The 25,014-nt window shown below is 57.1% G+C and overlaps 2 protein-coding genes across 2 annotated transcripts; both read left to right on the forward strand.

Annotated features, from left to right (window-relative positions):
• The first annotated feature begins 4,061 nt into the window (after positions 1–4,061).
• ADAM33 (ADAM metallopeptidase domain 33) lies at positions 4,062–19,688 on the forward strand. The gene is made up of 22 exons (XM_036009613.1): positions 4,062–4,301; positions 6,392–6,471; positions 8,827–8,903; positions 10,508–10,586; positions 10,782–10,858; positions 10,956–11,145; positions 11,676–11,741; positions 11,822–11,893; positions 12,073–12,239; positions 12,326–12,410; positions 12,495–12,637; positions 13,169–13,346; positions 13,430–13,519; positions 13,760–13,955; positions 14,104–14,212; positions 14,304–14,502; positions 14,588–14,665; positions 14,749–14,857; positions 14,940–15,081; positions 16,471–16,562; positions 16,727–16,788; positions 17,066–19,688. The coding sequence occupies exons 1-21, from the start codon at positions 4,193–4,195 to the stop codon at positions 16,762–16,764; spliced, it is 2,376 nt and encodes a 791-aa protein (XP_035865506.1). The 5' UTR covers positions 4,062–4,192; the 3' UTR covers positions 16,765–16,788; positions 17,066–19,688.
• Positions 19,689–20,659: 971 nt separating this feature from the next.
• GFRA4 (GDNF family receptor alpha 4) lies at positions 20,660–24,666 on the forward strand. The gene is made up of 7 exons (XM_036009450.1): positions 20,660–20,682; positions 20,887–20,908; positions 21,943–22,352; positions 22,441–22,550; positions 22,642–22,776; positions 23,500–23,591; positions 23,756–24,666. Exons 1-7 carry the CDS (start codon positions 20,660–20,662, stop codon positions 23,834–23,836), a joined length of 873 nt encoding a protein of 290 aa, XP_035865343.1. The 3' UTR covers positions 23,837–24,666.
• Positions 24,667–25,014: the final 348 nt, after the last annotated feature.

A 25,014-nucleotide genomic window follows, 5' to 3' on the forward strand; every position in this document is an offset into this window, starting at 1 on the left:
GGAGACACTAAATGAAATAAAGAACAATTTAAAGAGAATCAACAGAGGAACAGATGAAACTGATAATCAGATCAATGATTTGGAACATAAAGAAGAAAAAAGACATCTAATCAGTACAGCAAATAGGAAAAAGAATAAAAAAATAGAGGTCAGTGTAAGGAGCCCCTGGGACAACTACAAGCATTCCAACATTTGCATCACAGGGGTGCCAGAAGGGAAGAGAAAGAGCAAGAAATCAGAAACCTATCCAAAAAACTAATAAAAGAAAACGTCCCTAATTTGGTGAAGGTAATAGACATACAAGTCCAGGAAGCACAGAGAGTCCCAGACAAGATGGATGCAAAGAGGACCACACCAAGACACATAATTAAAATGCCAAAGGTTAAAGATAAAGAGAGAATCTTAAAAGCAGCAAGAAAAGAGCAGATAATTACCAACAAAGGAGTTCCCATAAGACTGTCAGCTGATTTCTCAAAAGAAAATTTGTAGGATAGAAGGAATTGGCAAGAAGTATTCAAAGTGATGAAAAGCCAGGACCTACAACCTAGATCACTCTATCCAGCAAAGCTATCATTTAGAATGGAAGGGCATATAAAGTGCTTCCCAGACAAGGTAAAGCTAAAGAAGTTCATCATCACAAAACCATTATTATAAGAAATGTTAAAGGGACTTATTTAAGAAAAAGATCAAAACTATGAACATTAAAATGACAACTAATTCACAACTATCAACAACTGAATCTAAAAAAAAAACAAACTAAGCAGGGCAGAAACAAAATCACAAATGAGAACACTGGGATGGTGGCCAGTGGGGAGGGAACTCTGGAGGAATGGAGGGAAAGGTGAAGGGATTAACAAGTACAAATTGGTAGTTACAGAACAGACAGGAAGGGTGTTAAGAGCGAGTATAGGAAATGGGGTTGCCAAAGAACTTATACACATGACCCATGGACATGAACAAAGAAAGGGAGAATCACCAGAGGGCGTGGGGGGTGCTGGGTGGAGGGGGACAAAGTGGGTAAAGGGCGAATAACTGGGACAACTGTAATAGCATCATCTATGAAAAAAGATACTAACCTCAATAATAAGAGAAATGCAAGTTAAGACTGCACTTGCACCTTCGGACTAGCCAATGCTATCAGAATGTGATAACTGTGTTGGTAAGGCTGTGGGAAAACAAGCACTCCAGATGTTATAAATTGGCACAAGTTGGGAGGGCAATTTAACTGTATCTAAATAAATCAAAAATATATGTATCCTTTGACCCAGTAATCCTGCTTATAGAAAATCATCTCACAGATAAACGTGTGCATAAATGATCCACCACAGCATTGTTTGTGAATGCGGAGGTATTAGAAACCATATATATGCCCAGGAGGGGACCGTACAAATAAATGGTAGCATTCAACTACAAAAAAAATGATGAGGATGCTATGCACCCACTAGAATGGCTAAAATTTAAAAGATTGACAGCACCAAATGTTGGTGAGGATGTAGAGAAACTGGAACTCTCATACATTGCTGGTGGGAATGCAAAATGATACAGCCACCTTGGGAAAAGTTTCTTAAAATAGCAAATTATGCCCTTCCCATATATAACCCTGCAATTCTACTGCTAGATATTTACATATGATAAATGAAAACATATGTTTATATACAAAGACTTACACAACAATTTTGTAACAGCTATATTTTAGAAAGCCCCAACCCTGGCTAGTTGGTTCAGTTGGTTGGGGCATCGTCCCATGCACCAAAAAGGTTGGAGGTTCAATCCCCAGTCAGGGCACATAGCTAGGTTGTGGGTTTGACACCCGGTCCGGGCGTGTATGGGAGGCAATGATGGATATTTCTCTTTCATATCCATGTTTCTCTCTCTTCCTTCTCTCTTTCTAAAAATTATGGCAATGATGGATATTTCTCTTTCATATCCATGTTTCTCTCTCTCTCTTCCTTCTCTCTTTCTAAAAATTAATAAACATATCCTTGGGTGGGGACAAGGAAATAAATAAAAATTAAAAAATGAAGAAGCACCAACCTGGAAGAACCTAAATGCTAACCCGAGGATAGAGGAATGTGCTTCCCTCTACCATGGAACATACGCAGCCCTACAAAAGAACAAATGATCGATACACTAAACAATGTAAATGAATCTCAAAACCATGAAGAAAGAAGGCAGCCAGACACAAGAGTACATGCTTTATGATTCCCTTTCTAGGAAGTTCTAGAATATATAAAACCTGTCTGTAGACAGAAAAACCAGTGGCCGCCTGGAGTTGGGAGTGGGAGAGACTGCCTGGGAAGGGCACGAGGGAACTTTCCTGGAGTGATGGAAATGTTGTATGTGGGTTGTGGTGGTGATTACACAGGTGTATAAATTTATCAGAACTCATCTAGTTGCCCTGACTGGGTAGTTCAGTTGGTTAGAATGTTGTCCCCATTAGTCAAGGAAGGTTTCAGGTTGATCCCTGGTCAGGGTTCATGCAAGAACCAACCAATGAATTCCTACCTAAGTGGAACAGCAAATCAATGTTTCTCTCTCTCTCTCTTTCTCCCCCTTCCTCACTAAAATCAATTTATAAAAAGAATTTACTGTTAAAAAACTCATCTAACTGAACATGTTATATAGGAACATTTTTTTTAAAGATTTATTTATTTATTTATTTTTATAGAGAAGAGAAGGTGGGGGAGGAAGGAGAGAAACATCAATGTGTGAGCGATACATCAACCGGTTGCCCCTCACACGCCCCCATCTGGGGACCTGGCCAGCAACGCAGGCCTGTGCCCTGAACTGAGAATTGAACTAGGGACGTTCTCAGTTCTCAGGCCAGCGCTCAATCCACCAAGCCACACTAGCCAGAGCTTATTGTATGTAAATTATATTTTAATAATAATGAGAATGGCGATAACGAGACCACTCTAAATTCACTGATATGAAGAATCTCCAAGGAGTATTCAGCGAAAAAAATCAACGTGCAGAAAATACTAGAGCAAAAAATGTCCGTCTTCCGTTGAGAACGCATAAAATAATCTAAAACCTGTACTGATATTTAGCGCCTTCCTGTTGGGAGAGGTGGGCTGCGAAGGTGCACACAGAAGGGGGAGAGATGATCCTTAAACGTCTTACGCTTTTCCATGTTTGAATCAGGCGAACATAGACTTCCTTGCAGCTGGAACTCTTACTGAATTGCCACACTTTGATTTCTCCAAAACAATTAGATTTGCTTAAAAGTTAACTTGCCCTCGCTATGGGAATACTTGTTGCTCGCTATCGGAATTTACTACTCAGTACGGACAAACCTTTAAAACAAGAAACAGACGTCACAGGGGCTGCAAGGATCCGCGACATCTTGGAGTCCACGGTTTTGCACAGTTTCCCCCCTGGGCACCACCAGGGACAAAAGGCCGCACCCGCGCGCCAGTCCCGCTGCCTCGCCCTTGCGCAGCTAGGAGCCGACAAGGCCCCGGCACCCACTGGTTCCCCACGCCCACCCGCGCGCGCCGCGGGGCTGGCAGCCACTGGGACACAGAGACTAGCTCCGGGCCTCGGCCGCACCTGTCGGGGTCGCCCGGCCTCCCTTCTCCCAGGGACACTTCTGCCGCGTTCTCTCCAGAGGGCCTCTGCGCGGGACTGGTGACAAGTCGGGGACAGGCGTCCGCCTCCGGAGATCGGGGAGTGGGGTACGCTCCTAGGAAGGCCCGACTTGGCCTAGGAAGGCAGCAACACTTGGCTCATGAGCCCTGGCCTCTGTCCCCTCTGCTGTGGTCCTCAAAAGTCTTTTCCCGAGGCTCCGCACCCCATCCTCACCCTTCAACCCCACAAGTAGGGGCCTCTCTGAGACCTATGGGGTGGGGTGACACGGGCGGGTTCCCTGAGCGGGGCCGCACCGATTCCGGGCCCCGCCCTGCCCACGAAAGCTCTAGTCCGTACAGGGCGGGGGAGGGTGGTCCAGGCTCCCCAGGAGTGCGCGAGCTTGGGGAGGGTCGGGATCCGCCACGGTCACTGAGAGGGCGGCCAGGGCTGCGTAGGAGGACGCACAGGGAGGGGTGCGGGCGGAGAGGTGGGCGCCGGAGGGTCCGCAGGCGGCGGGCCAGCTGCACAGGGCGTGCGCCGGCGGTGACCCAGCGGGGGCGGGGCCCGGAGCGGCAGGCCGGGAGCCGAGAGCCGCAGTTTAGAAGTCGAGGCGCTCACAGCTATGGGCTTGGGGTCTCGAAGAGCTCCAGGGCCTCCTGCTTTGCTGCTGCTGCTGCTGCTGCCGCCACGGCTACTACTGTGGCAGGTGTGGGGTGCCGAGACTCTTCTCGGTGAGTATGAGAGCGCCCCGAGGGGCAGGCTTAGTCACTGTCAGGGGATGGAGCGTTGGGACAAGGAACAGGGAGGGTTTGGGAAGCTGTTCCTGGGACCTGTCCGGGGATCCTCGCCTTTACTTGGGACCGGGGCCCAGACTTGCACACTTCCCAGCTGCCACTGTGCCCACCACAAAGCAGAGTGGCAGGGATCCTTACCCTTGAGCAGCCCTCAAACCCCTCTGCCTGGGTTCTCAGGCTGGAGCCGCCTCCAGGCCCGTCCTCCAGTGGGAACATCCCTGCCCCTGCATCCCTTAGGGCTCAAGGGTCTTCCTCCACTGGCCCCCTGCAGTCCCTGCTGTGACCTCAGACTAGGGCACTGACTGTGACTCCACGCTCACCCCACATCGCAGGGCCTTGGGGCAGCGCCTGTATTGTTTATATTGTTGCCTTGTTTGGTTAGATACAGAAGGAGGGCAAGACAGGGGTGGAAGGGTTGGGGGGGGGGGCATGGCACTGGGCTCAGTTTCTTCCCAGTGTAACTTCTCCAAACCCCTGGTGAGATGGGGCTGGAAACAGCAACTTCTCAGAGGGGGTGGCAGGACTGGTGGAGTCCTGCACAGCAAGTGCCTAAGAGGAGTCAGGGAGGAGGCAGGAGAGGCGGGGCCGGGAAACCTGAGGTGGGGGGGAGGCTGCAGAACACTGGGGAGGGGGCAACAGGGATGGGTCCTGATCTGTTCTGGACCCCTGGGGAGGGATGACACCCTCATTCTCTTGCTGATGGTCCCCACGCATTCCACTGGTTCCTCCTCCTCATTCTGGAGTCAGGGGAGGGTGATGCAACCCCTGGGGAGAGTGGAGAAGGGCTCTGTGCTCCCCAACACCACACTGGCTCCCCCAGTTTCTGCTCCCATCCACACTGCTCCCATCCACGACAGGGAGGGAGGCAGAGATGGAGTCTGGAGTCTGGAGCCTGTCGCCCCCTCGTCAAGGTGCCAGTGACCAGTATGTGTGCGTAGGGCCGTGAGGAGACCCCCCAATCCTACCCTCCCCTCTGCCCTGGGAGGCTTGGGCCCAGCAAGAACGGGTTCTCCGCCCTCAGTCAAGTCCGCTCCGGGCTAAGAGACTTGCCCTCTCCGCAGAAGCACTCAGCCCCTCTCCACACCGGCCCCAGTCTGAGGGCAACTGCTGCATGGCAACTCATCTAGTCAGGGAGGCCTTCATGGGGGAAGGGAACTCCTGGAGCTGCTGCTCTTCTAGGTCATCGGAGATGGAGTCTGGGGGAGGAGACGGAGGAGGGAAAGGAGTGGGGTGGGAGTGGGGGAGCTGTCAGTTCTGGGAGCTGGGCTTCTCCAGGACTGAGTGCGGGAGGGAAGGAGGGCGGTCTGCTCGTTCTGGGCTGCCCAGGGCCTGGCTCCTGGCTCCTGGCTCCTGCAGGGCAGGGGTGATGCGTTACTGGGGCCCTTGGGAGTGGGGGGTTGGGAGCATTCCAGGGGAGCATTCCAGCCTCCTCTGAGTAATGCTTGGCTCTGGTATTCCTCCTGGAACCCCCTCAAGCATAGCAGGCCTGGGAGCACTCAGGCTCTGTCCCCCACTTGCCCCCCTCTGAAGACACCAGGAGGCGGCCTGTGGGCCAGGGTCCCTGGAAGCCCCACCACCAGTGTGAAGCTCCCGAGGGCAGCTCAGAGCAAGGTGGGCCCCCCAAAGCAACGACCAGCTGTTGATTTTCTCAGACTGTGGTGAAGACAGAGGCATCCTCTTCACAGATCTCTCACCCTAGAGGCATCTGTTGCCCAGTCTAAAAATACCCAAGGCTACTCCCCTTTTCTTTCCACCGGGCACAGTAGCCTCGTCTCTTCCTTATGACCTTTGACACCAAGCCTTCCCCCAAGATCAGGGTGGTTCCTGCATCCCCCATTGAACTATCCTTCCTAGACTCCTTCTCTCTTCTGCCGCCTCCCTGGATGCCCCCAGCTCCAAGGACACCCCGTGGATTGTTGAAGATGGGTGTTCCTCCTGCTGCGGTCCTCTAGCCCCACCCCTCCGTGGTCCCCACTCCCCTCTGTTCCTCAGGCTTCTGCTCACCCTGTGCTCTGTCCTCACACCAGGAAACGCCCCTGGAGAGCCAGTCACCCCTCACTGGGTCCTGGATGGACAACCCTGGCCCCCGGTCACCCTGGAGGAGCCGGTCAGTGCCACATCATTCCTTCCCCTGCGGGGCCCCAGGGTCTCCCAGCCCTGTTGCCCCTCCCCAGTTTTCAGTGTGGCCATTTTACTGGGTGCCCTAGATTCCCCCTCCCAGTCCTTAAGACTCCTCCCTGAAGGGCTGGCAGGCAGAGGCGGGACACATCCAGATTGCATGAGCCTGCACACATGGAAGTCATTTGCAGGCTCCCCCTCTCCCCCCACCCTTTCTCTCCCTTCCTGAGACTATCCAGGCCACCCCCGTCCCATCAGGCAGAGTTCGTGAGGCATGAACTTCAGGGACCTTTTTAAGAAAACACCAGGATAGCTTCCTTTTGCAGATTACCAGAACACGTGACCCTGCAGACAGACACATGGCTGCCCCCTCCAGGCCCCTGCCACCGAAGGGCCTGAGACTTCAGCCTCACTGGCTCATGAAGAGTCCACTTCTGTCCAAGGGCAGTGGTCACTCTCCTGATGGCCCTCAGATGCAAGTGCACCACAATTTGCTTCTCTAGGATGCTCTGCCCCAGCCTCCTCCCAACACCCACCCATCACACACTCCCAGGATAACCGTGGCCCCATCTCGGTGTCCCGCACAGCTGCACTGCTAACCCGGAGGCCAGTGGCCTCTGACTGCCCATTTCACGGAGGGGCACACTGAAGCCCAGAGAAGTTGCAGAAATTGCCCTAGTTCACACAGCTCTTTAGCCCAGAAGTCTGAGACCCATGAGGTTCTGACAGACTTCAAACCATTGGCCAGTGTCCCCCAAACCTAGAGAGACCTCTTCATCCTGGATTTTCAGGCCAGAAAGGACAGCTCTCTGTCTGAGCCAGCAAGGAAAAAGGCAGGGGAACGCCACTGTGAAGGCTGGGAGGCTGCCAACCTGGGGCCCCCACTGGGTGCCCCACACCCTCAGGGTCCCTGCTTGAGTGGCCAAGGATGGTGCTGGGCCACGCTTGGAGGTCATTTTTCTGGACATCACCAGCAGAGGGCAAGGCTGGGCTCACACACCCTGACTGTGGACCCTCCCGGCCTGTTCTGGACTGTGCCAGGAGGGAATTCCCAGAGCGGCCTTGTTTTTCCTGCTTCCAGGCCCCTGTCCCCAGGAAGCCTGACAAGATAAGGACAGTGTTGAGGTTGGGAGCCCTGTCCCAGAGGAGGGGAACAGCCACGTTTCAGGTCAGGGCTGGCGTGTGTAATGAGGGGTGGAGTCACTAGGAGGGCAAGAAGTGCAGGCGGCAGGGTTGCGGAGGAACACAGAGGGGAGGGGGCAGGAGGAGGCTTTTCGTTTGACCTGCCACCTTTCCATTGGACAGACCCTTCTCTAATAAAGAAGGGGCATTCCGGCCCCATGAGCTCATGCCTGGGGCCTTGCTGGGCTCTTCGCTGGGGCAGGGAGCTGTCTGCTCCCCACCTGCCGAGGAAGAGCTCACACTCCAAGACTGTAAGCCCCTTGGCCTCCGGCCCAGCGCAGAGCATTGTGGGCTAAAGAGGAAGGGCCAGCGAGGGTTGGGCCAGCATTCCAAGACACAGCAGCTCTCCAGGAGGATCCTGGACTGGCTTCAACTCTGAGCCCCCAGCCAGACTGCGTGGACAAGGGAGGCAGATGGGATCTTCCCACAGCATGGGAGAGACAGTGAGGGCAGGGAAGGAGAGGCTGGCAGGCTGGCCCGGGCCACCTCCTGACATCTGGCTGGGAAAGCCAGTGTTTTTCTTAGCCTGGCATGGAGGTCTGTGTTTACCTCACAGGATCAGTGACACAGATGTGGCTGAGCCTGATGGAGACCGGGCAGCTTTCAGGACCTGGCAGGTTGTCAGAATTGGAGGTGGAGGGGTAGAGTCTGGACTCTGCAGAGAGTGAGCGGAAGCAAGAAACAGAAACCAGAGGCTGTGACGCAGCCTGAGCCACAGCTGTGTGACATCCACCCCACCCCCACACTGCTCTGTCTTCAGGACACCGCTCCCTGCCAGAAGAAGCAAACCTAGTCAGGAAAGAGGAGGGAGGGCCAGAGGAAGGGCCCCGTAACTGTGAGCAACTAGAGGGGGCCCCAGTAACCAGAGGCCCCTTTCTGGGACCCCTAGTCTCTCTGGGGAGGAAGTGGTGTGTACCTAGAAGGCCATGTCAAATGGCTCTTGTCGGAATGACAAACATCCTGAGTTTGGGAACATCTTTGTCTGCATGATCTCACCCTCATACCCACCCATGCCCACCAGGGCAAGTGGGGGCCCTTCTGTCCCTCGCCCCCATGTTCTCCCCATGAACTCCCAGGCAGCTGGCTCCACATCCCATGGGCTCCCTGGCAGGCACAAGGGCCAGGCTGCCTGCCACCTCAGCCCGTACTCTTTCTTGCCCAGGTCTTGAAGCCAGACAAGGGGCTTGTAGCCTTGGAAGCTGAAGGCCAGGAGCTCCTGCTGGAGCTGGAGAAGAACCAGTGAGTACCAGGCTGGGGAGGGGGCTGGGAGCCAAGATGGCCCCTCTGTCTCTGTGGCTGGGGACTGGTGGGAACCCAGGGGGGAGGCTGGAAGGGTTGAGGGCCCTGAGGAGGCTCAAGTGACAGGGAGAGTCACACCAGCCCATGATTGGCTCCCTTGAGGCTAAAGTGGACCATCAGACTGGTTAGCCCTGCTGTGGGTCACCTCCCTCATACAGGCCCCGGGAGCATCTTGTCAGCTCCCTGCCAAAAGTGAGTGAGCATTACCTAATGGAAAAGAACCCTGAGTCAAAAGAGCATCCCAGATGGGCTTCAAAGATGGGCGGGTACCCCAAGCTAGTGGAATGACAGGGACAAAGATGCAGAGGGTAGAAAGATCAAGGCACATTCAGGGGACCTCAACTTGTCTGGCTTGCCCAGAGGGTCTCTATCTTCGGGGAAGGGAGCAACGGGAAACAAATGTGGGCAGTCCCAGTGGGAACCAGATCACAGAAAGCCAATTTAGTGTTAAGTATCAAGAATGGTGCAGAGCCAAAGATTCTGAGTTGGTGAATGAGCAGGTGGAGCTGGGCTCAGTGGGAGGGTGTCCAAGATGGCGCATGGGGTCTTAAAACCATTCAGACTATCTTAGCAACAGGTAGTTATCTATCAAGTGCTTGTGTCATTGCAGGCACTGCTGTAAGCACTCTGCACGTTTTAGTCTCCCCCTCGGAATCGGGTGGACTAGGAACGAATGGTTCCACCACGCCTAACCACCACTCCTCTGGGGTTCAATGTCCCCATGTATTAAATGGGCTGACCACATCACCTGCCCCCTAGGGTTGTATGTGTGCATGGAGTGGGCAGCAAAGCTTGAGAAGGTGAAGGGAAGACTGGGAGGGGGGAAGCAGGCATCACAGGTTTCTGGGGCAACCTGCTAGTACAGAGGTCAAGGCGAAGTGGGGTCAGAATTTTCTTTAAAAGAGAGGGATTGACTATTGGTTGAATCCTTAGTGGGAAGGATCCTAGTGAGACGGGGCCCAAGGATGGAATCGTTAAAGGGATGAGCGACACTGAAGGACAGTCGGAAAGATATGTGGGGTGTGCAGGCCAGAGGAGAAGATCTGACGGACCCTTGAGGCTGGAAGGTAGCTGAGAGAGGGTCGACCAGATGCCCAACAAGAGTGGGCAGCGGGAAGGACCACCTGGGGAGTTCAGCCACACTTCCTTAGCTCTAAGTGCCACCTTTTCAGCAGTTTTCCCCGAGTCCTCCCCAGCCCCAGGCCTGGGGATCCAGCTGCCTGCCACAGGCTCCACAGGGACCACCAACTCTGCCCCTATTGCTCCTCCTCCCTGATGCTCCCCACATGCCCACTTCCCATATTTAAGCCATCACCGAGGCTCCTTCCCGCCTTTCACTTTCCTCCCTCTAGCCCACGGGTTTTCTGAGCTAAGCAATACACATTCACTTCTGTCCCTTTCCTAAGATACACTTCTGGTGCTTCTTTAGTGCTAGCCCTGTACCTCACCCAGAGAGCTGCTCAATTAGCATTCACAGGAAAAGGCTGGAGGGCATCCTGGAGGAGGCAAAGCTGAATTAGGATCCCCACAATATCCCTTCCCAGCAGGCTGCTGGCCACAGGATACACAGAAACCCATTATAGGCCAGACGGGCAGCCAGTGGCGCTGGTCCCCAACCACACGGTGAGATACTTCCAGGGGTGCTGAGGACAGGGTGGATGCTGGGGAATGCACTCCCTGAGGACCTCCCCACCATTCCTTCCCCATTCTCTTCCTGTTCGTAAGGAGAGGCTGGAGCCAGGCCCCCACCATGCCTGCGCTCTTGCCCCTCCCACTTCGGTCCTAGCTGGGTCTGAGGCTGGGCCCCTTGCTCTCCAGGATCATTGTCACTACCATGGGCGTGTAAGGGGCTTCCCTGACTCCTGGGTAGTCCTCAGCATCTGCTCTGGGATGAGGTAAGGAGTTATGTGGGGGCGGGGGGGGGGCAGAGCTGGGCCTGGGGCTGGGGCAACAGTTCTGTCACACCACTTTCTGCACCCCTGTGCACCCTAGGGGCCTGATCACTCTCAGCAGCAATGCCAGCTATTATGTGCACCCTTGGCCAGCTGGGGATGTGGAGGACGCCTCAACCCACAGGATCTTCCGGACAGAGCAGCTGCTTAGCTGGAAAGGGGCCTGTGGCCACAGGGATCCTGGAGGCAAAGGGAACATGATCAACCTCTTTCGTGCCACCCAGATCAGGGTGAGAGCCACAGACGGGGTGGGAGCGGAAGTGCAATATCCACAGCCCTCCCAGTCGGAGGAGGTCGGCGCATTCAGGGTGGTGTGGCCATAGGCCGCAGCTCTCCCAATCAGAAAGACAGGAAGGCCACTTCAGGGTCTCCTGCCCTGTGATATTTTTATTTGGAGGCTGAAGAAACAAGTTCTAGCAAAATTTTATTTTACTTATTTTTTGAAGATTTTATTTATTTTTAGAGGGAGGGGGAGGGAGGGAGAAAGAGGGAGAGAAACAGTAATGTGCGAGAGGTACATCAACCAGTTGCCTTTCATAGGCCCCCAGCTGGGGACCTGGCCCTCACCCAGGCATGCGCCCTGACTGGGAATTGAACCAGCGACCTTTTGGTTCACAGGCTGGGGCTCAAACCACTGAGCCACACCAGCCAGTGCTGACAAAACTTGAAAGTTAACTTTGTGCTTTCTGGGGATTGGGGTTGGTGGTCAGGGTTTAAGCCCAGCGGCCTGCCACTCAGGGTTACAGATGCTTCTCCCCAGGACAGGCGGGAGGCCCGCAGAAGCCTGAGGTACCTGGAGCTGTACGTAGTGGCGGACCACACCCTGGTGAGAGGAGGCTCTAGGGGGTTGTCGGGGCTGAGGGGGGCAGCTCAGCTTGTCACACCACCATACTGCTGCCTTTCCAGTTCTTGACCCAGCACCGGGACTTGAACCACACCAAACAGCGTCTTCTGGAGATCGCCAACTATGTGGACCAGGTTGAAGGGGGCTGTGTGTGGGCAGATAGGCTTAATGGGAGCGACAGCTGCAGCCTGGGCAAGCCCTAGATGGAGGAGGCAGGCTTGGAGATGAGAGAGGAGGTGGGGGGAAAGAGAGGGGCCCCCAGCAAGGTGATAGCCTGGCCCCCTGCTTCAGGCCCGTCTTTCCCTGACCACAGATTCTCAGGACTCTGGACATTCAGGTGGCCCTGACTGGCCTGGAAGTATGGACTGAGCAGGACCAGAGCCGGGTCATGCCGGACGCAAACGCCACACTCTGGGCTTTCCTGCAGTGGCGCCGGGGGCTGTGGGTGCGGCGGCCCCACGACTCCACGCAGCTGCTCACGTGGGTGCCTCCAATCCTCGCGCGGGTTCCCCACTGGGCTGCACCCCCTCCCAGCATTGCCCGGTCACGCTGCACTCTGCCCTCAGGGGCCGCGCATTCCGGGGGAACACCGTGGGCCTGGCGCCCCTCGAAGGCATGTGCCTCGCAGAGAGCTCTGGAGGCGTGAGCACGGTGAGCTCTGCTGGGTCCTGCACGGGAGGAGAGGTGCGGGGGCGGTTTTCCCAGCCAGCAGTGACCGTCCCCACGCCCTCCCAGGACCACTCGGAGCTCCCCATCGGCGCTGCAGCTACCATGGCCCACGAGATAGGCCACAGCCTTGGCCTCAGCCACGACCCCGAAGGCTGCTGCGTGGAGGCGGCAGCTGAGCCCGGTGGCTGCGTCATGGCAGCGGCCACTGGGTACGGGCAACCCGGCACGGGGGAGAGGGGCTGCTGGGAAGGCTCCACTAGACCTGGGGCCCTTCCTCCTCTGCATTCCGTTGGGGGGATGCTTATTATCTCCTAGTTTCCTCTTTTGTAAAATGATCATAGGACCCGCCCTGAGTTGTTTATGAGGCTTAAATGGAGGAAACACAAGGAACATGGATTCCCACGAGTATGAAGATTCTTTTCCCCGAAAACCTAGCGAGGTTATCCCTACAGAACCCGCCGCGTCGGGTCCGGATTCGACTTTTCAGCCCTGGGCTGCCGGCTCCTGGCGTCACGCCCTTCCGCCTCGGGCCACCCGAGTGCCTGGGCTCCCGCTGCTTACCCACCTGGGGCTCTGCCTCTAGAGGATTAGAGCCGCCTTCCCGCAGGCGTCGTTTGCGCAGTCTGAGCCTCCGCGGCTGCGTGGCCCAGCGCAGGTGGTGGTGGTGGGAGGGGATCGGAGACCATCCGGGCGTTAAGGGGTTTGGTCCCACGCGCCTCAACGCCCTTCCCGGCCCATAGGCACCCGTTTCCCCGCTTGTTCAGCGCCTGCAGCCGCCGCCAGCTGCGCGCCTTCTTCCGCAAGGGAGGCGGAACCTGCCTCTCCAACGCGCCGGACTCGGGGCTCCCGGTGCCCAGCGCGCGCTGCGGGAACGGTTTCGTGGAGGAGCGCGAGGAGTGCGACTGCGGTGCGGGCCAGGTTAGGTCTGCGCGCCCGCCCCCTCCCCCAAGGTGCGGGGAGCGACTCCTTTACCAGATCCCTTCTTGCCTTTTCGGCTCCAGGAGTGCTCCGACCCCTGCTGCTTCGCCCACAACTGCTCGCTGCGTGAGGGGGCCCAGTGCTCCCACGGGGATTGCTGCTCGAGCTGCCTGGTGAGGGGATGGGAGTCTCGAACGTGAGGGTTGAGGGGCGCTGGGGAGCCGACCTGATTTTGTTCTGGCTGGTTGGCGTCCTCCGGTCCCCCGTGGGTGCTGGCTCTGCTTTGCGCTTGGGTCCACCTGGCTCTAGCCGGGCTGTCCCACCTCTGAGCCTTGCTGTCGGCGTGGATCTCTCACTATCCATTGTCTCTCTGTGTCTCGGCCGCTATTCCTCCGCCCGGGTCACCTGCATAGCTGAAGCCGGCGGGCGCGCCATGCCGTCGGGCTGCGGGAGACTGTGACCTCCCTGAGTTTTGCACGGGCGCCTCTCCCTACTGTCCCCCAGACATTTACCTGCTGGATGGCTCGCCCTGCGCCAGCGGCCGCGGCTACTGCCGGGATGGCGCGTGTCCCACGCTCGAGCAGCAGTGCCAGCAGCTCTGGGGGCCTGGTGAGAGACCCCCTGCACCCTTTGCAGCCGTTCCTATCCTTGGGTCTGGGGGAATTTTCTACTCTAGGGAAGATGGACGGGGGCAGGGCGGGGAGGAGGACTGAGGGCAGAGGAAGCGTGCTTTCCAGCCCTACTCGTGCTTCCCCAGGGTCCCGCCCAGCACCAGAGGCCTGTTTCCACGTGCTGAACTCGGCAGGAGACGCCAGTGGCAACTGCGGCCGGGAGGAAGAGGGCAGCTCCTCGCCTTGTGCGAAGAGGTGGGGGGAGAGGAGCAGAGGGAACGAAGCCGAGGTGTGGGTTGGGGGCCGGGGGACACCGCGCACTGACGGCCCTCCACTTGGCTCCCAGGGATGCGCAGTGTGGGAAGCTGCAGTGCCAGGGCGGGGAGCACAGTCCACGGGCACCACACACGATGCCGGTGGACTCTACCATCCGCTTAGGCAGCCTCGAGGTGACCTGCAGGGGAGCCTTCCTGCTCCCTGGTGCCCAGCTGGACCTGCCTGACTTGGGCCTGGTAGAGCCCGGCACCCAGTGTGGACCTACAATGGTGAGCCTGCCCCTCCCTGCCACTTGAGTCCTGAGGGCTGAAGCTTCACTCCCTTACGGGGCTTAGCGCACACCACTGCCCACAGGTGTGCCAGGACAGGCGCTGCCAGAACACTACATTTCAGGAGTTACAACGCTGCCTGACCACCTGCCATGGCCATGGGGTGAGTGGTCTGAAAGGTGTGTGTGGGGGGGTGACCTTGAGGTCCCTGATGCCATGGGACTTTCCTTCTCTCTTTCTCTGCAGGTTTGCAACAGTAACCGTAACTGCCACTGCGATCCGGGCTGGGCCCCACCCTCCTGTGACAAGCCAGGGCTGGGTGGTAGCATGGACAGCGGCCCCATGCGGCCTGAAAGTGCGCGCCCAGTGGGGAAGCGGGTGAGGACAGGCCCAGACGAGCGCCCACTCAGGACTCAGCCCCGCCTTGTTGTTCGCAGACCACTACGCATTGCTGCCGGCAATGATCCTGAGCTTTCTGCTGCCTCTGCTTCCTGGGGCCGGCCTGGCCTGGTGCTGCTACCGGCGGCAGTGGAGGTCCCAGCTCCAGCAATGCCTCTGCGGCTCAAGGAGGAACAGTGGGTAGGCTCCGAGGGCTCAGTTCCTGCTCCCTGGGCCCACTCCCGTGGCTCCTGCTCCTCAGAGTTCTGCTGGGCCTGGGGAGCAGCGATGGCATCCTTAGGCCTTGTCCCTGGGTGCAGAGAGGCAGGAGAGGTAGTGGGAAGAAGCCTTGCGCAGAAGCCACCAGGGGCCAAGGATATGCATCCATGCGGGGCTCTCTACCCCTCCCCATCGCTGTGGTTCAGTCCCTTTTGTCCATTCTCCGTTTTCTCCCATGGCGGCGGGGGCGGGGAGGGGCTGGCTGCCTCATCCTTGATTTCGCCCCAATTTCCTCCAGCTCACGGTGCAGTTCCTGCCCCACTGCGCTCCTCTGAGTGTCTTTCTCGTGAGCTTTCCGCCCTCCGTCACGTCCTCTGCCTAAATCTCTGCTGTTATCTCCTTTGAGTTCCCAAATGCTGGGCCAGCACATCTTTTCACTCCATACCACTGGTCAGCTAGAATGCCAGCTGCCCTTGTGCCAAGGGCCCGCCCTAACCCAGCCCACGGCCTGGGAGAGGCTCCCATAATAACAAGAAGTTGCCCTAGGACTGCCCCTTTACTGGGTGCTGGGCAAAGCAGGACCTCATAGCCACATCTGACACAGCCTGGCCTTGGGAGTGCTCAGGAGAAGCTGAGAGAAAGGGCAGGGTTTGGGCTGGAGGTAGGGACAGAGGGCATCTCTGACAGGGTGGGCACCGGCCAGGCCCCGGGTGCCCAATGAGAAGGTCTTGACACAGGGAGTGGTGACTGCAGATCTGTGGGCAGAAGTGCAAGGTGCTCAGAGCTTGGTGTGTCAGCGTGAGGGGCCCTTCAGCGAGGCAGTGGCTGCGTGTCATCGCCAGGGTGGAGACCTGAGGACAGCAGAGACTGTTCTGAAGAGACATGGAAGGAAGCGGCAGACCCTGGGAGATGGGGCATGAGCAGTCGAGCATGGCTTGGAGTCACTGAGGGCAGCAGGGCCACCCAATAGCAAGGAGCACAGGCACAGCTGCCACTAGGGAGGAAGGCCACCGCCTTTGGGACCTGAGTGATGCTGATTCCTTTAAGGTGCCAGGATGCTGGGGTGGTGCTGGAGCATGGGAGAAATGCCAGGGCCATAGAGAGAAAGCACCTACAGCCCTGGGAGAGCCTGAGTCTGAACTACGACCTGGACCCCAAGGGCTGCTCTTAGGAGGGAGCAGGAAGTGAGCTGGAGAGAATGACCTGGAGAGAAGGGTAGAGACCCAGTCAGCACTGAGGGCAGAGCAGAACGAAAACCTTGGGCTGGGCACAGGCTCCCAGCTGCAGGGAAGGAGCCCAGGGTGGGGGGCGGGGGACAGTCCTGCTCAGCATCACTGCTCCAACCTCCTAGCCTCTTATCTCGCCGCTCAGGCCCAAGGATGGCCCACGCAGGCACCACCCTCTGGGCAGTGTTCACCCCATGGAGTTGGGCCCGATGACCACTGGAGAGCCCCAACCCCTTGGTGAGTGAGGCGCAGGGGCAGATGGGAGGGGAGTGAAGGGATGGACTGTTGGACGTCCTCCTCCCCTCTTAGCTCCCAGCCACCTTGAGTCCCCGTGCCCCTCCCACCCCAGGGACCACTGCCAGCTGTATTCACAGCGCTCGTTCTCTACCCATTGCTCCTAGGCCCTGTGATCTCTGCCAGAGCTCAACAGCCACCTTGAGAAACCTATGCCCTGCACCCCAAGGTAGGTAGGGACCCTGATGTGGGACCTCCACCACCCACCGCCCCTCAGTTGCCCCTCAGCTCACAGTCCCCTACTCTGGGTTCTGAGTTTGGGTTCTGAGATGCGACCGCATGGAGCAGCTATTGTTGTGGAGGGCTCTGGAGCAGGGGAGGGAGAAGTTGTGGCTCCTCCTGGGTCATCTGTCCTCACTGAGGGAGCACAGGGTGTCCCTGCCACATGACCTGTAGCCTGAGGTCTCAGCCCTCAGGGGGTGATCCTGCCCCCACTTTATTTTCAGCAGGTCAAGTCCAGAAGCCAAGCTACTGTGTCTGGTGAGAGGCGAACACCCACTGAGAGCCACTGCAGGCGCTTGGACCACCAGGGGCAGAGCCAGCAAGCCGGCTGACCCCCTGCACCTTCAGGCAGTGTTGCAAGTTTCTTCCCTGAGTTACCTCCCCTCTGCCCACTCCAGAACCCCACTCCGGAGCCTCATCAGAATTTGCCCAACGCTGTCCCTGTTTCTTTGGGCCAGGGATCATGCAAGCCCAAGAATCCATCTGTGACGTAAAACTTCCAAGTCTGAGAGGCCAAAGAAAGCAGCTGGCAACTCCATCATAACCAGTTTATTAAGGGAACTCATATACAAGGCACATCTCGGGCAGCTGCAAGACCAAGTGGATTTCTGTCACACCGAGTGGCAGGCCCTAAAGAGCTATACAGGACATAGGAGGATGGGTACGGGTGCTGGGGTGTGACCCACCCCGGAGAAGGGAAAACACCTTACACGCTGGCCCAGGGAAGCACAAGGGCCCGTTCCAGGAACCAGCAAGCCTGGGGCGAAGGGGAGGGGTGACCAGACAATCTCTGGGGGGTTTATTGGAAGCAATCTCTGTTCTGACCCAGAGGATCTAGCAGTGGTCAGGAAGCGGTCATGTCATGCAACAGTCTCTCCTTCACACCATCAGTCCAAGGAGCAGAGGTCACTTAGTCACCAACCTCCGATCACCAGGGGAGGCAGGGTCACACTGGGCACTGGGAGAGGCATCTGTCTGGGAGCCTGAGGATGTGGGCTCCATGCACTTCCCGCAGACTCAGCTCTGCAGAGCACAGTGGCTGCTGGGCCGGAGCCTGGATGCGGGGAACCTACATTTCAGATCGAGTCCACTTCCCTGGAGCCTGGTCCCTGCAAAACAAACACAATCCTTAGGACCCCCCTTCCTCCCTCTTCCTGCCCTGTCTTGTCCCCCAGATGTTTCCTCAGCCCCAGCCCATTCCTAGTCTTGCACCTGAGGATTTGGAGGAGGGTGGGGTATACGGCAGCCCCGCACTTCGGACATTACTGAGCCTTTCCTCCATTCCCTGGGAGGGGACAGAGGGAGCCATTTTAGAAAGGGCACTAAAGGGCCTCTGTGTCTTTTCTGTCTGGGAATTCAATGCCGTGGGGCTCCCTGAGGGGTGATGGCTGGTGGGTGGAGCCTCAGATGGCAGTCAGGCCCCAGATGGACCTGGGCATAGAATGGTGCTGCCTTGCTTGAAGGATCCCTTGGCCCCAGCTCACCTGTCTCCTTGGACATTCCCAGAAGCCACTTTTTCTCTCCCCTTACTTCAAGAGTTGCCGAGTGGTTTTCTGTATCAGTCAGCTGTTGCTGCATGACAATACTCCCCCAAAACTTAGTAGCTTAAAACAACAACCAATTCTGTGGACTGGCACATTAGTTGAAATCAGCTGGTGGTTCATTTGGTCTCAGCACAGCCCACTTACACGTTTGCTGTCAACTGCTGGTCGGCTAGGCAGGTCCGCCCTGGGGCGGCTGGGGGGTGGCTGGGCTGAGGGGGATGGATGTGCCGCATGTCTCTCATTTTCCAGCAGGCTGGCCCAGCCTTGTTCATGTGACAGCTGGGGAGGTTCTAAGACAGCAGGATTAGGATGAGGTATGTGTGCCAGCTTACCTTGGGCACACACAGAAAAAATAATCAAGATAAGCAATGATTTGAAAATTAGTGACAGAAATCTATGATGAACAAAATATCAAAATTTCAAGTACAAACAGGATCGCTAACAGCGTCACACCAAACCACATGGGAGCCAGAGGCAAAAGGAAAAACTGTGAGGATCCTGAGGCCAGTTCCTCTCTCACCTCCTCCTGCAAGAGATTAATCAGAAGCTTGCTAGGCCCCTTGAGACTTCACGACTAGCTCATGTTAACAACCATAACACTCTATGGGCAAGTCACAGGGCCAGCCCAGGTACTGGGGACTGGGAAAAAAACAACAACAAACACCTCTTAATGGGAAGAGTGGCAAAACCCTATTTCAGAGGGTGTGAAGAGCTGGGGGTCTTGGCAAGTGTCTGCTCCCTGCACTGGCAGCACAGAAGAGGCAGGTCCGTCTGTTCCTTCCTCCCCCCCCCCCCCACCCCACTCACCCCAGGCTTGCTTTAGCTCTGCTCTGCCAGCCCAAGAAGCTGAATGAAACTGTTTACTAAAGCCCTTACCGTGTTCTTTGTATCTGTGGGATTTTGATTTACAAAGAGGACCGAGTGCTGCCGTGGAGAGGTTAATGCCACTGAAAGAAGTTCTTATCGCTTACAGTCCCCAAGAAAAGGGGGCACGCAGGGCCACATGGGAAGCACCAGGCTGTGAGAAAGACTGAGGAACTACCGCGGACTGCAGGAAACTGAGGCAGCGTGACCACGGAGTGCCATATGGGCTCCTGGATTGGATCTTGGACCAAAAAGGACATTAGTGGGAAAACTGGAGAAATTAAAAACGCACCAGTGTTCATGTCCTAGTTTTAACAATTACACTGTGGTTATGTCAGATGTTAGCACGGGAGGACACTCACTGGGTAAAAGGCATAAAGGAAACACTAATATTTTCGCAACTTTTCTTCAAGTCTAAAATTAGTTAACAATAAAAGTTTAAAAATAAAGTTATCAAAGGAAAAGAACAGTGCTGTTTCACAGTTAACAGTTTGGCGTGGGAGAGGCAAGGTCTCCTGGGGTGGTTGTGTAGGTGTTGCTGGGGCGAGGAGCGTGTGGTGGGGTCCACGGAGGCACAGTCAGGCTCTGGATTCAGTGGCTCCTGGATCTACCTGAAGGCACAGCTGGGGGTGGAGACTTCGTGGGGGCGGGAGTCGCTCGAGGCTCCTCCCAGCAGCAAGGGCAAGAGGGACCCTGTCAGCACAGGGTGTGGGTTCCTCTATCAGCCCCAGCTCCTGCAGCGCTGGGACGAAGGCACCTGTCTCACCGGGTTTCTGCCTGGTGCTGTCCTCTCCTCTGTTGCAGGCTGGCATGGCCCACTGCTTGGAGCCCACGATGCTGCTGCTGATGCTGCTGCTGCTGCTGCCATGGCTGTTTCTGAGTGAGTGGCCACAGGACCCCTGAACCCTGGCTTCTCTGTCCCAGGTCATCAGGGACAGAGTAGAGGGCCAGAGGGAGAGTTCAGGAAAACCTGGGAGGCAGGAAGTGACACTAGCGAGAGACCCGTGCTTGGGGAGCAGGGACACCTGGCCCTCATCTCGGCAGCGCTGTACGGATCCTGCCTCCAGCCTTCGGGTGTGTGGAGCCACCAGCTTCCCAAGTCCCACCTCGGTACCCCTGCCCCAGGAACTCTCCTTCTCCTGTCTCCTCCCCTCTCCCACCTCTCACCCTTCCTCCAGCCCCAGCCCTCCACCCCGGAGTTTTGTACTGATTTTCTGCCCTGCATCTTCAGTGTCTCCGTGCCACTCCTCTGCTGTTTCCATCTGCTCAGACTGTCCCTTCCCCACTGGAAGCACCGAGAAGGGAAGGGTCATTTTACCAGGTGGGATGGGGAGAATGCAGTCAGGCAGAGGATTAAGGCTGAGATCTTGGAGCTGAGATGTGCTGTTGTGAGGGTGGAGATGAGGTAAGATGATCCTGGTGGAGAAAGACAGGTAAGCAAATGAGCAGAGGTGGAACCAAGACCTTAGGGGACAAACACTGGGTGCCTTTGTGTGTGGCTGAGACCTGGGGACAGGAGGGGCTTTGCTGGGAGAGGAAGGGAGGAGGGGGAAGAGGGAGGGCTCACCCCTCTCCTGTGACCCTCTCCACTCACATACCCATGCCAATTCCTTAGTGTCTGCCTGTCCTTCCTGCAGAGTGGAGGGCACTGAAGCCACCGCAAGCATCGCCATGGCCCCCCAAAGAGGTGGCCAGTGCCAGAGAGACGGGCCCTGCTCCAAGCTCCGAAGCAGGGGACACCCCCCTCCACACACACACACACACACACACACACAGTGAGAGGGGTGAGGGGTCAGGCTGGGAACTGCCCTGCCAGAGGGCTTCTTGCCTAAGTGAGATGTTCCCACGGGGTCTGACAGCATGAGGGGCTGAAGGAGGTAGCCCGGTTTGGTGACCTAGGTAGCAGCTGCCAAGTCTCAACCGCTGGAGACCATGGCTTGGCCAGGTTTAGATGTGGTCCCTGGCACATCTGCACCGAGCTCACCATCTGGCTCTGTTGTGGCAGGTGCACTCTCTGCCCCCAGCTCTGACCCACATGTGGCACAGGATAGAGCCCCGTGGCCTGCCATAAGGGGCTCCTTTTAGATCCATACCCGAGCAGCTGGGACCCTTTCAAGAGTCCCTCTTTAGCCTGGCTGCTGAAGGGTGGCAGAGCCAGGAAGATTCCAGAGTCCAGATGAAGCAGCATGAGTTAGAAGGGCCAGAAGGAAGCACCAGAAGGGGATGGAGGGGAAAGACTCCAGGGGCAGAGGGCAGGAGGAGGTGGAGGAGGTAAGGAAGGAGAGAGAACCAGAAATCTATAGATCCATTCAAAGGGTCAAGGAGGTGGGAGGAGGCGAAAGAAAGCTCAGCGTGCCAAAGAGAGAGGATGGGGAGTGTCCATTGTTTTCAAGGCCATTTCTGATGTTTTCATTAGGTCCCCAGGAGCCTTGTTTTCCGAGTCAGGGGGCGTCTCTTGAAAATAGGAGACTTGAGGACTTCTCTTTGGGTGGGTGTGGCCGTTCTGGGGAAGGGGTGCCTGGGCTCCAGCCTCTAGGGGAGCCTCGGGGTGCCCCGTCCATTCCTGATGTGTTGCAGGAATCTCCAGGGCCCGCCGCCGCTCATCCACGCGATGGAAGGCTGGTCAGTGACAGTCGTTCATACCTTCAGGCCACACTCCGCTCCCTTGGGTTTTGAGCGTGTCCCCATCCTAGGGGAGCGGAGCGAGGGTTGAAGTGGGCAGAACAGAGAACCGCAGTCTGCCCGCCCCTCCGCCAGGGTCTCCGAGCTCGGACGCACGGAACCGATGCGTGGTCGCGGCCGAGGCGTGTACCGCAGACGCACAGTGTCAGCAGCTGCGCACCGAGTACGTGGCGCAGTGCCTGGGTCGGACCGCGTCCGGGGGTTGCCCCCGTGCCCGATGCCACCGCGCCCTGCGCCGTTTCTTCGCCCACGGATCGCCCGCGCTCACCCACGCACTACTCTTTTGCCCGTGCTTTGATCCCGTGTGCGCCGAGCGCCGGCGCCAGACCTTCGTGCCCGCCTGCGCCTTCTCCGGGCCCGGCCCAGTGCAGCCCTCCTGCCTGGTGCCCTTAGACGCCTGCGAGCACAGCAGGGTCTGCAGGTGCGGCCGAGGGCGGGGCGGGGAGGGGCGGGGCTGGCCAGCCTGGGCGGGGCCACCCCTTCAAAAACCGCTTTCCCGCACCGCGCAGGCCCCGCCTTCTGGCTTTCCAGGCCTCCTGCACCCGGGTCCCCAGCGTCCCCGACGGCTGCCCACTAGATCAGGCCTCCCGCTGCTTGCGCGCCTACGCCGGCCTCGTGGGTACGCACAGCGGAAGTCCGAGAGCGGGAGCGGTTTTCCCGGGCTTCCTCCACCTGGGTGGACCCATTACCCGCTCTCCGGGTCCCCGCAGGCACCGTTGTCACCCCCAACTACGTGGACAACGCCAGCGCCCGCGTGGCGCCCTGGTGCAACTGTGGAGCCAGCGGAAACCGGCGGGAGGAGTGCGAAGCTTTCCGGGCGCTCTTTACCAGGAACCACTGCTTGGGTGAGGGGCCGGGCCAGGAGACGCTGGGGTACTATGGCTGGCTCTTACTGCCCGCTACAAAGCCGCCTGGCAGGCGGAAGTCTGTTGTAGGGGCGAGGAAACTGAGGCTCTTTGTGGCAGCCAGGTAGCCCCACTCATCCTCTGCTGTCGTCCTACCCCTTCGGGAATCTGTGCTCAGCTGTCTCTGGAGAGCAAGCAGGTGTCAGACCAAACTGGGCTCCTAGGGGTGTGTAGGCTGGTGCCCCTGTGGGCAGGAGAGGACCTGGAACGGACCTAGTTGAGATTCCTGCTTCTGCCCCTTCTGAGGCAGTTCCATCCGCACCCCCTAGGCACTGCCAGCTCGTATCATTGATGATCTTGCCTTCCGGTTTGAATAGCTTGGTGGTTCCCTGCCCTGTCTTAGAGTTAGGGGGCCTGAGTTTGAAGGCCTCTCGAAGCCACTTTGTGTCCATCCCTAAAATGGGAATGATCATTGTCACCTGCCCAATGAGGATGGAAGACTACAAGGTCTGTAAGGCGCTCGGTAGCACAGTTGTCCTTACTCTGCTGTTCCTCACCCTGCACCTTCCATTCCCGAAGCCAGTCCTTGCCAACATTCCATCTTCCATCCACTCGAGGGGAGAGGCCACACAGGATGCCGAGGGTCTCTCGTTTGTCACCCAGGAGCTGGCCCCTGTGCTAGGGTTTCCAGGCTAAGTCCACCCTGGACCTCTCCCTCTATAGATGGTGCCATACAGGCCTTTGACAGCTGGCGGCCCCCAGTCATGCAGGACCATCAAGACCCCCGCCAGGACCTTGAGCACAGCTTCCTGGAGGTAGGTGCGGGGAGGGGGTGGTGAGCTGGCAACCGCTGCACTGCTTCTTCCACCCTTCCGTGCCAGTGGGGCCGATGTGGACATGAATGACCTGGGATGGGGGTGGATGCAGAGAGCAGAGCCCAGCTTCTGCCTCAGGCCGACACTCTGCTTCCACCCCCAAGGTGTCCTTGGCAGTTGGGCCCCTAAAGGGGTGCTTCCTGCTCTCCACGCTCCCTGTCCTGGCTCTCCAGCCTCTGCTCTGACGAGGACAGCAGATCTTGACAGCACAGCCAACTCTCCCACCCTGCCTGGAGTACATGGACACCTCCGTGGCCTGCTGCCCCAGTGAAAAGGGACTGGTTGGCCTCTCAAGCTGGCTCCCGTGCTCTTGACCTTTGCAGGTCTGGACACCCTGTGTGCCCGTTCCCTGGAGTGAGGCGTATAGGCTATAGGCCTGATTGCAAAGCCCATGGTTTTCCTTCCAGTAGGTTTCTTGGTTGTAGATCTCTCTCTCCACAGACCTTGGAACAGTTGGGCTCTCCCACAGGGTAGGCATGGAAGGGGGTCACCTGTGTAGCTGAGGCCTCACCAGGGCTCCAGATAACCTAGAGAAGGTCAGAGACCATCCAGACTCTCAGAATCATACATTTTATCAGCCTTCCAACCAGATCATGCCTTAAGGAGTACATCTGAACAAACTTGTAGGCAACCCCCCCTCTAACACCACAGCCTTTCATGGCACCCTCCCAGTTAGGCAGCACCCGTGATGATAATCACCTGTGCCCCATGACAAGTGTTGGCAGAGTGCTTTCCATCCACGATATGTTGCTTGGTGGGTACCACCTGGAGTTGGTGAGAATCCAGTCCCCTGCATTGTACTGGTCATATGGCCACCTTTCCCATGGTTTCACCCAGCACTAGGAATGGCCTCCACAGCTCAATAAACCCATGTACACTGACACTGGCCTTGCTCTCATGTGATCTGTGTCCTGGGACCCATGGTTAGCCACAGGGTGTGTTTTTGTTGGCCTGTGTGACTTCAGATGGCCTCGGAACCTTTCTGGGCTCTGTCTCCTCACCTACAGATGCCAAACTGAATGAACTGTCAGGTCCTCCTGGTAGGGATTTGGGTTGCTTTTGTCTTTTTTTTTCCTTCTCTGCTAGTACTCAGATAAAGAAGCTATATTTCCCAGACTCCCTTGCAGCTAGGGTGGTCCTATGACACAGTTCTGGCCAATGAATGAGTGGCAATCATAGATGATGCTTCCAGGAGAGCTCTTTAAACAGAAATAGACTTGCTGACCGGCCCCTTCAGCCTTTGGCTTCAACCTCCCCCTCTTCTTGCCCACACCTTGGTGGCAATGCCTGGGCACATGGGCACCATCTTGAAAACTGAGTCATTGCACCAGCTCTAGTCCACTTCCTTCTGGACTCTTCATTG

Source organism: Phyllostomus discolor, chromosome 9 (genome assembly GCF_004126475.2).
Source record: "Phyllostomus discolor isolate MPI-MPIP mPhyDis1 chromosome 9, mPhyDis1.pri.v3, whole genome shotgun sequence".
Lineage (NCBI taxonomy): Eukaryota > Metazoa > Chordata > Mammalia > Chiroptera > Phyllostomidae > Phyllostomus > Phyllostomus discolor.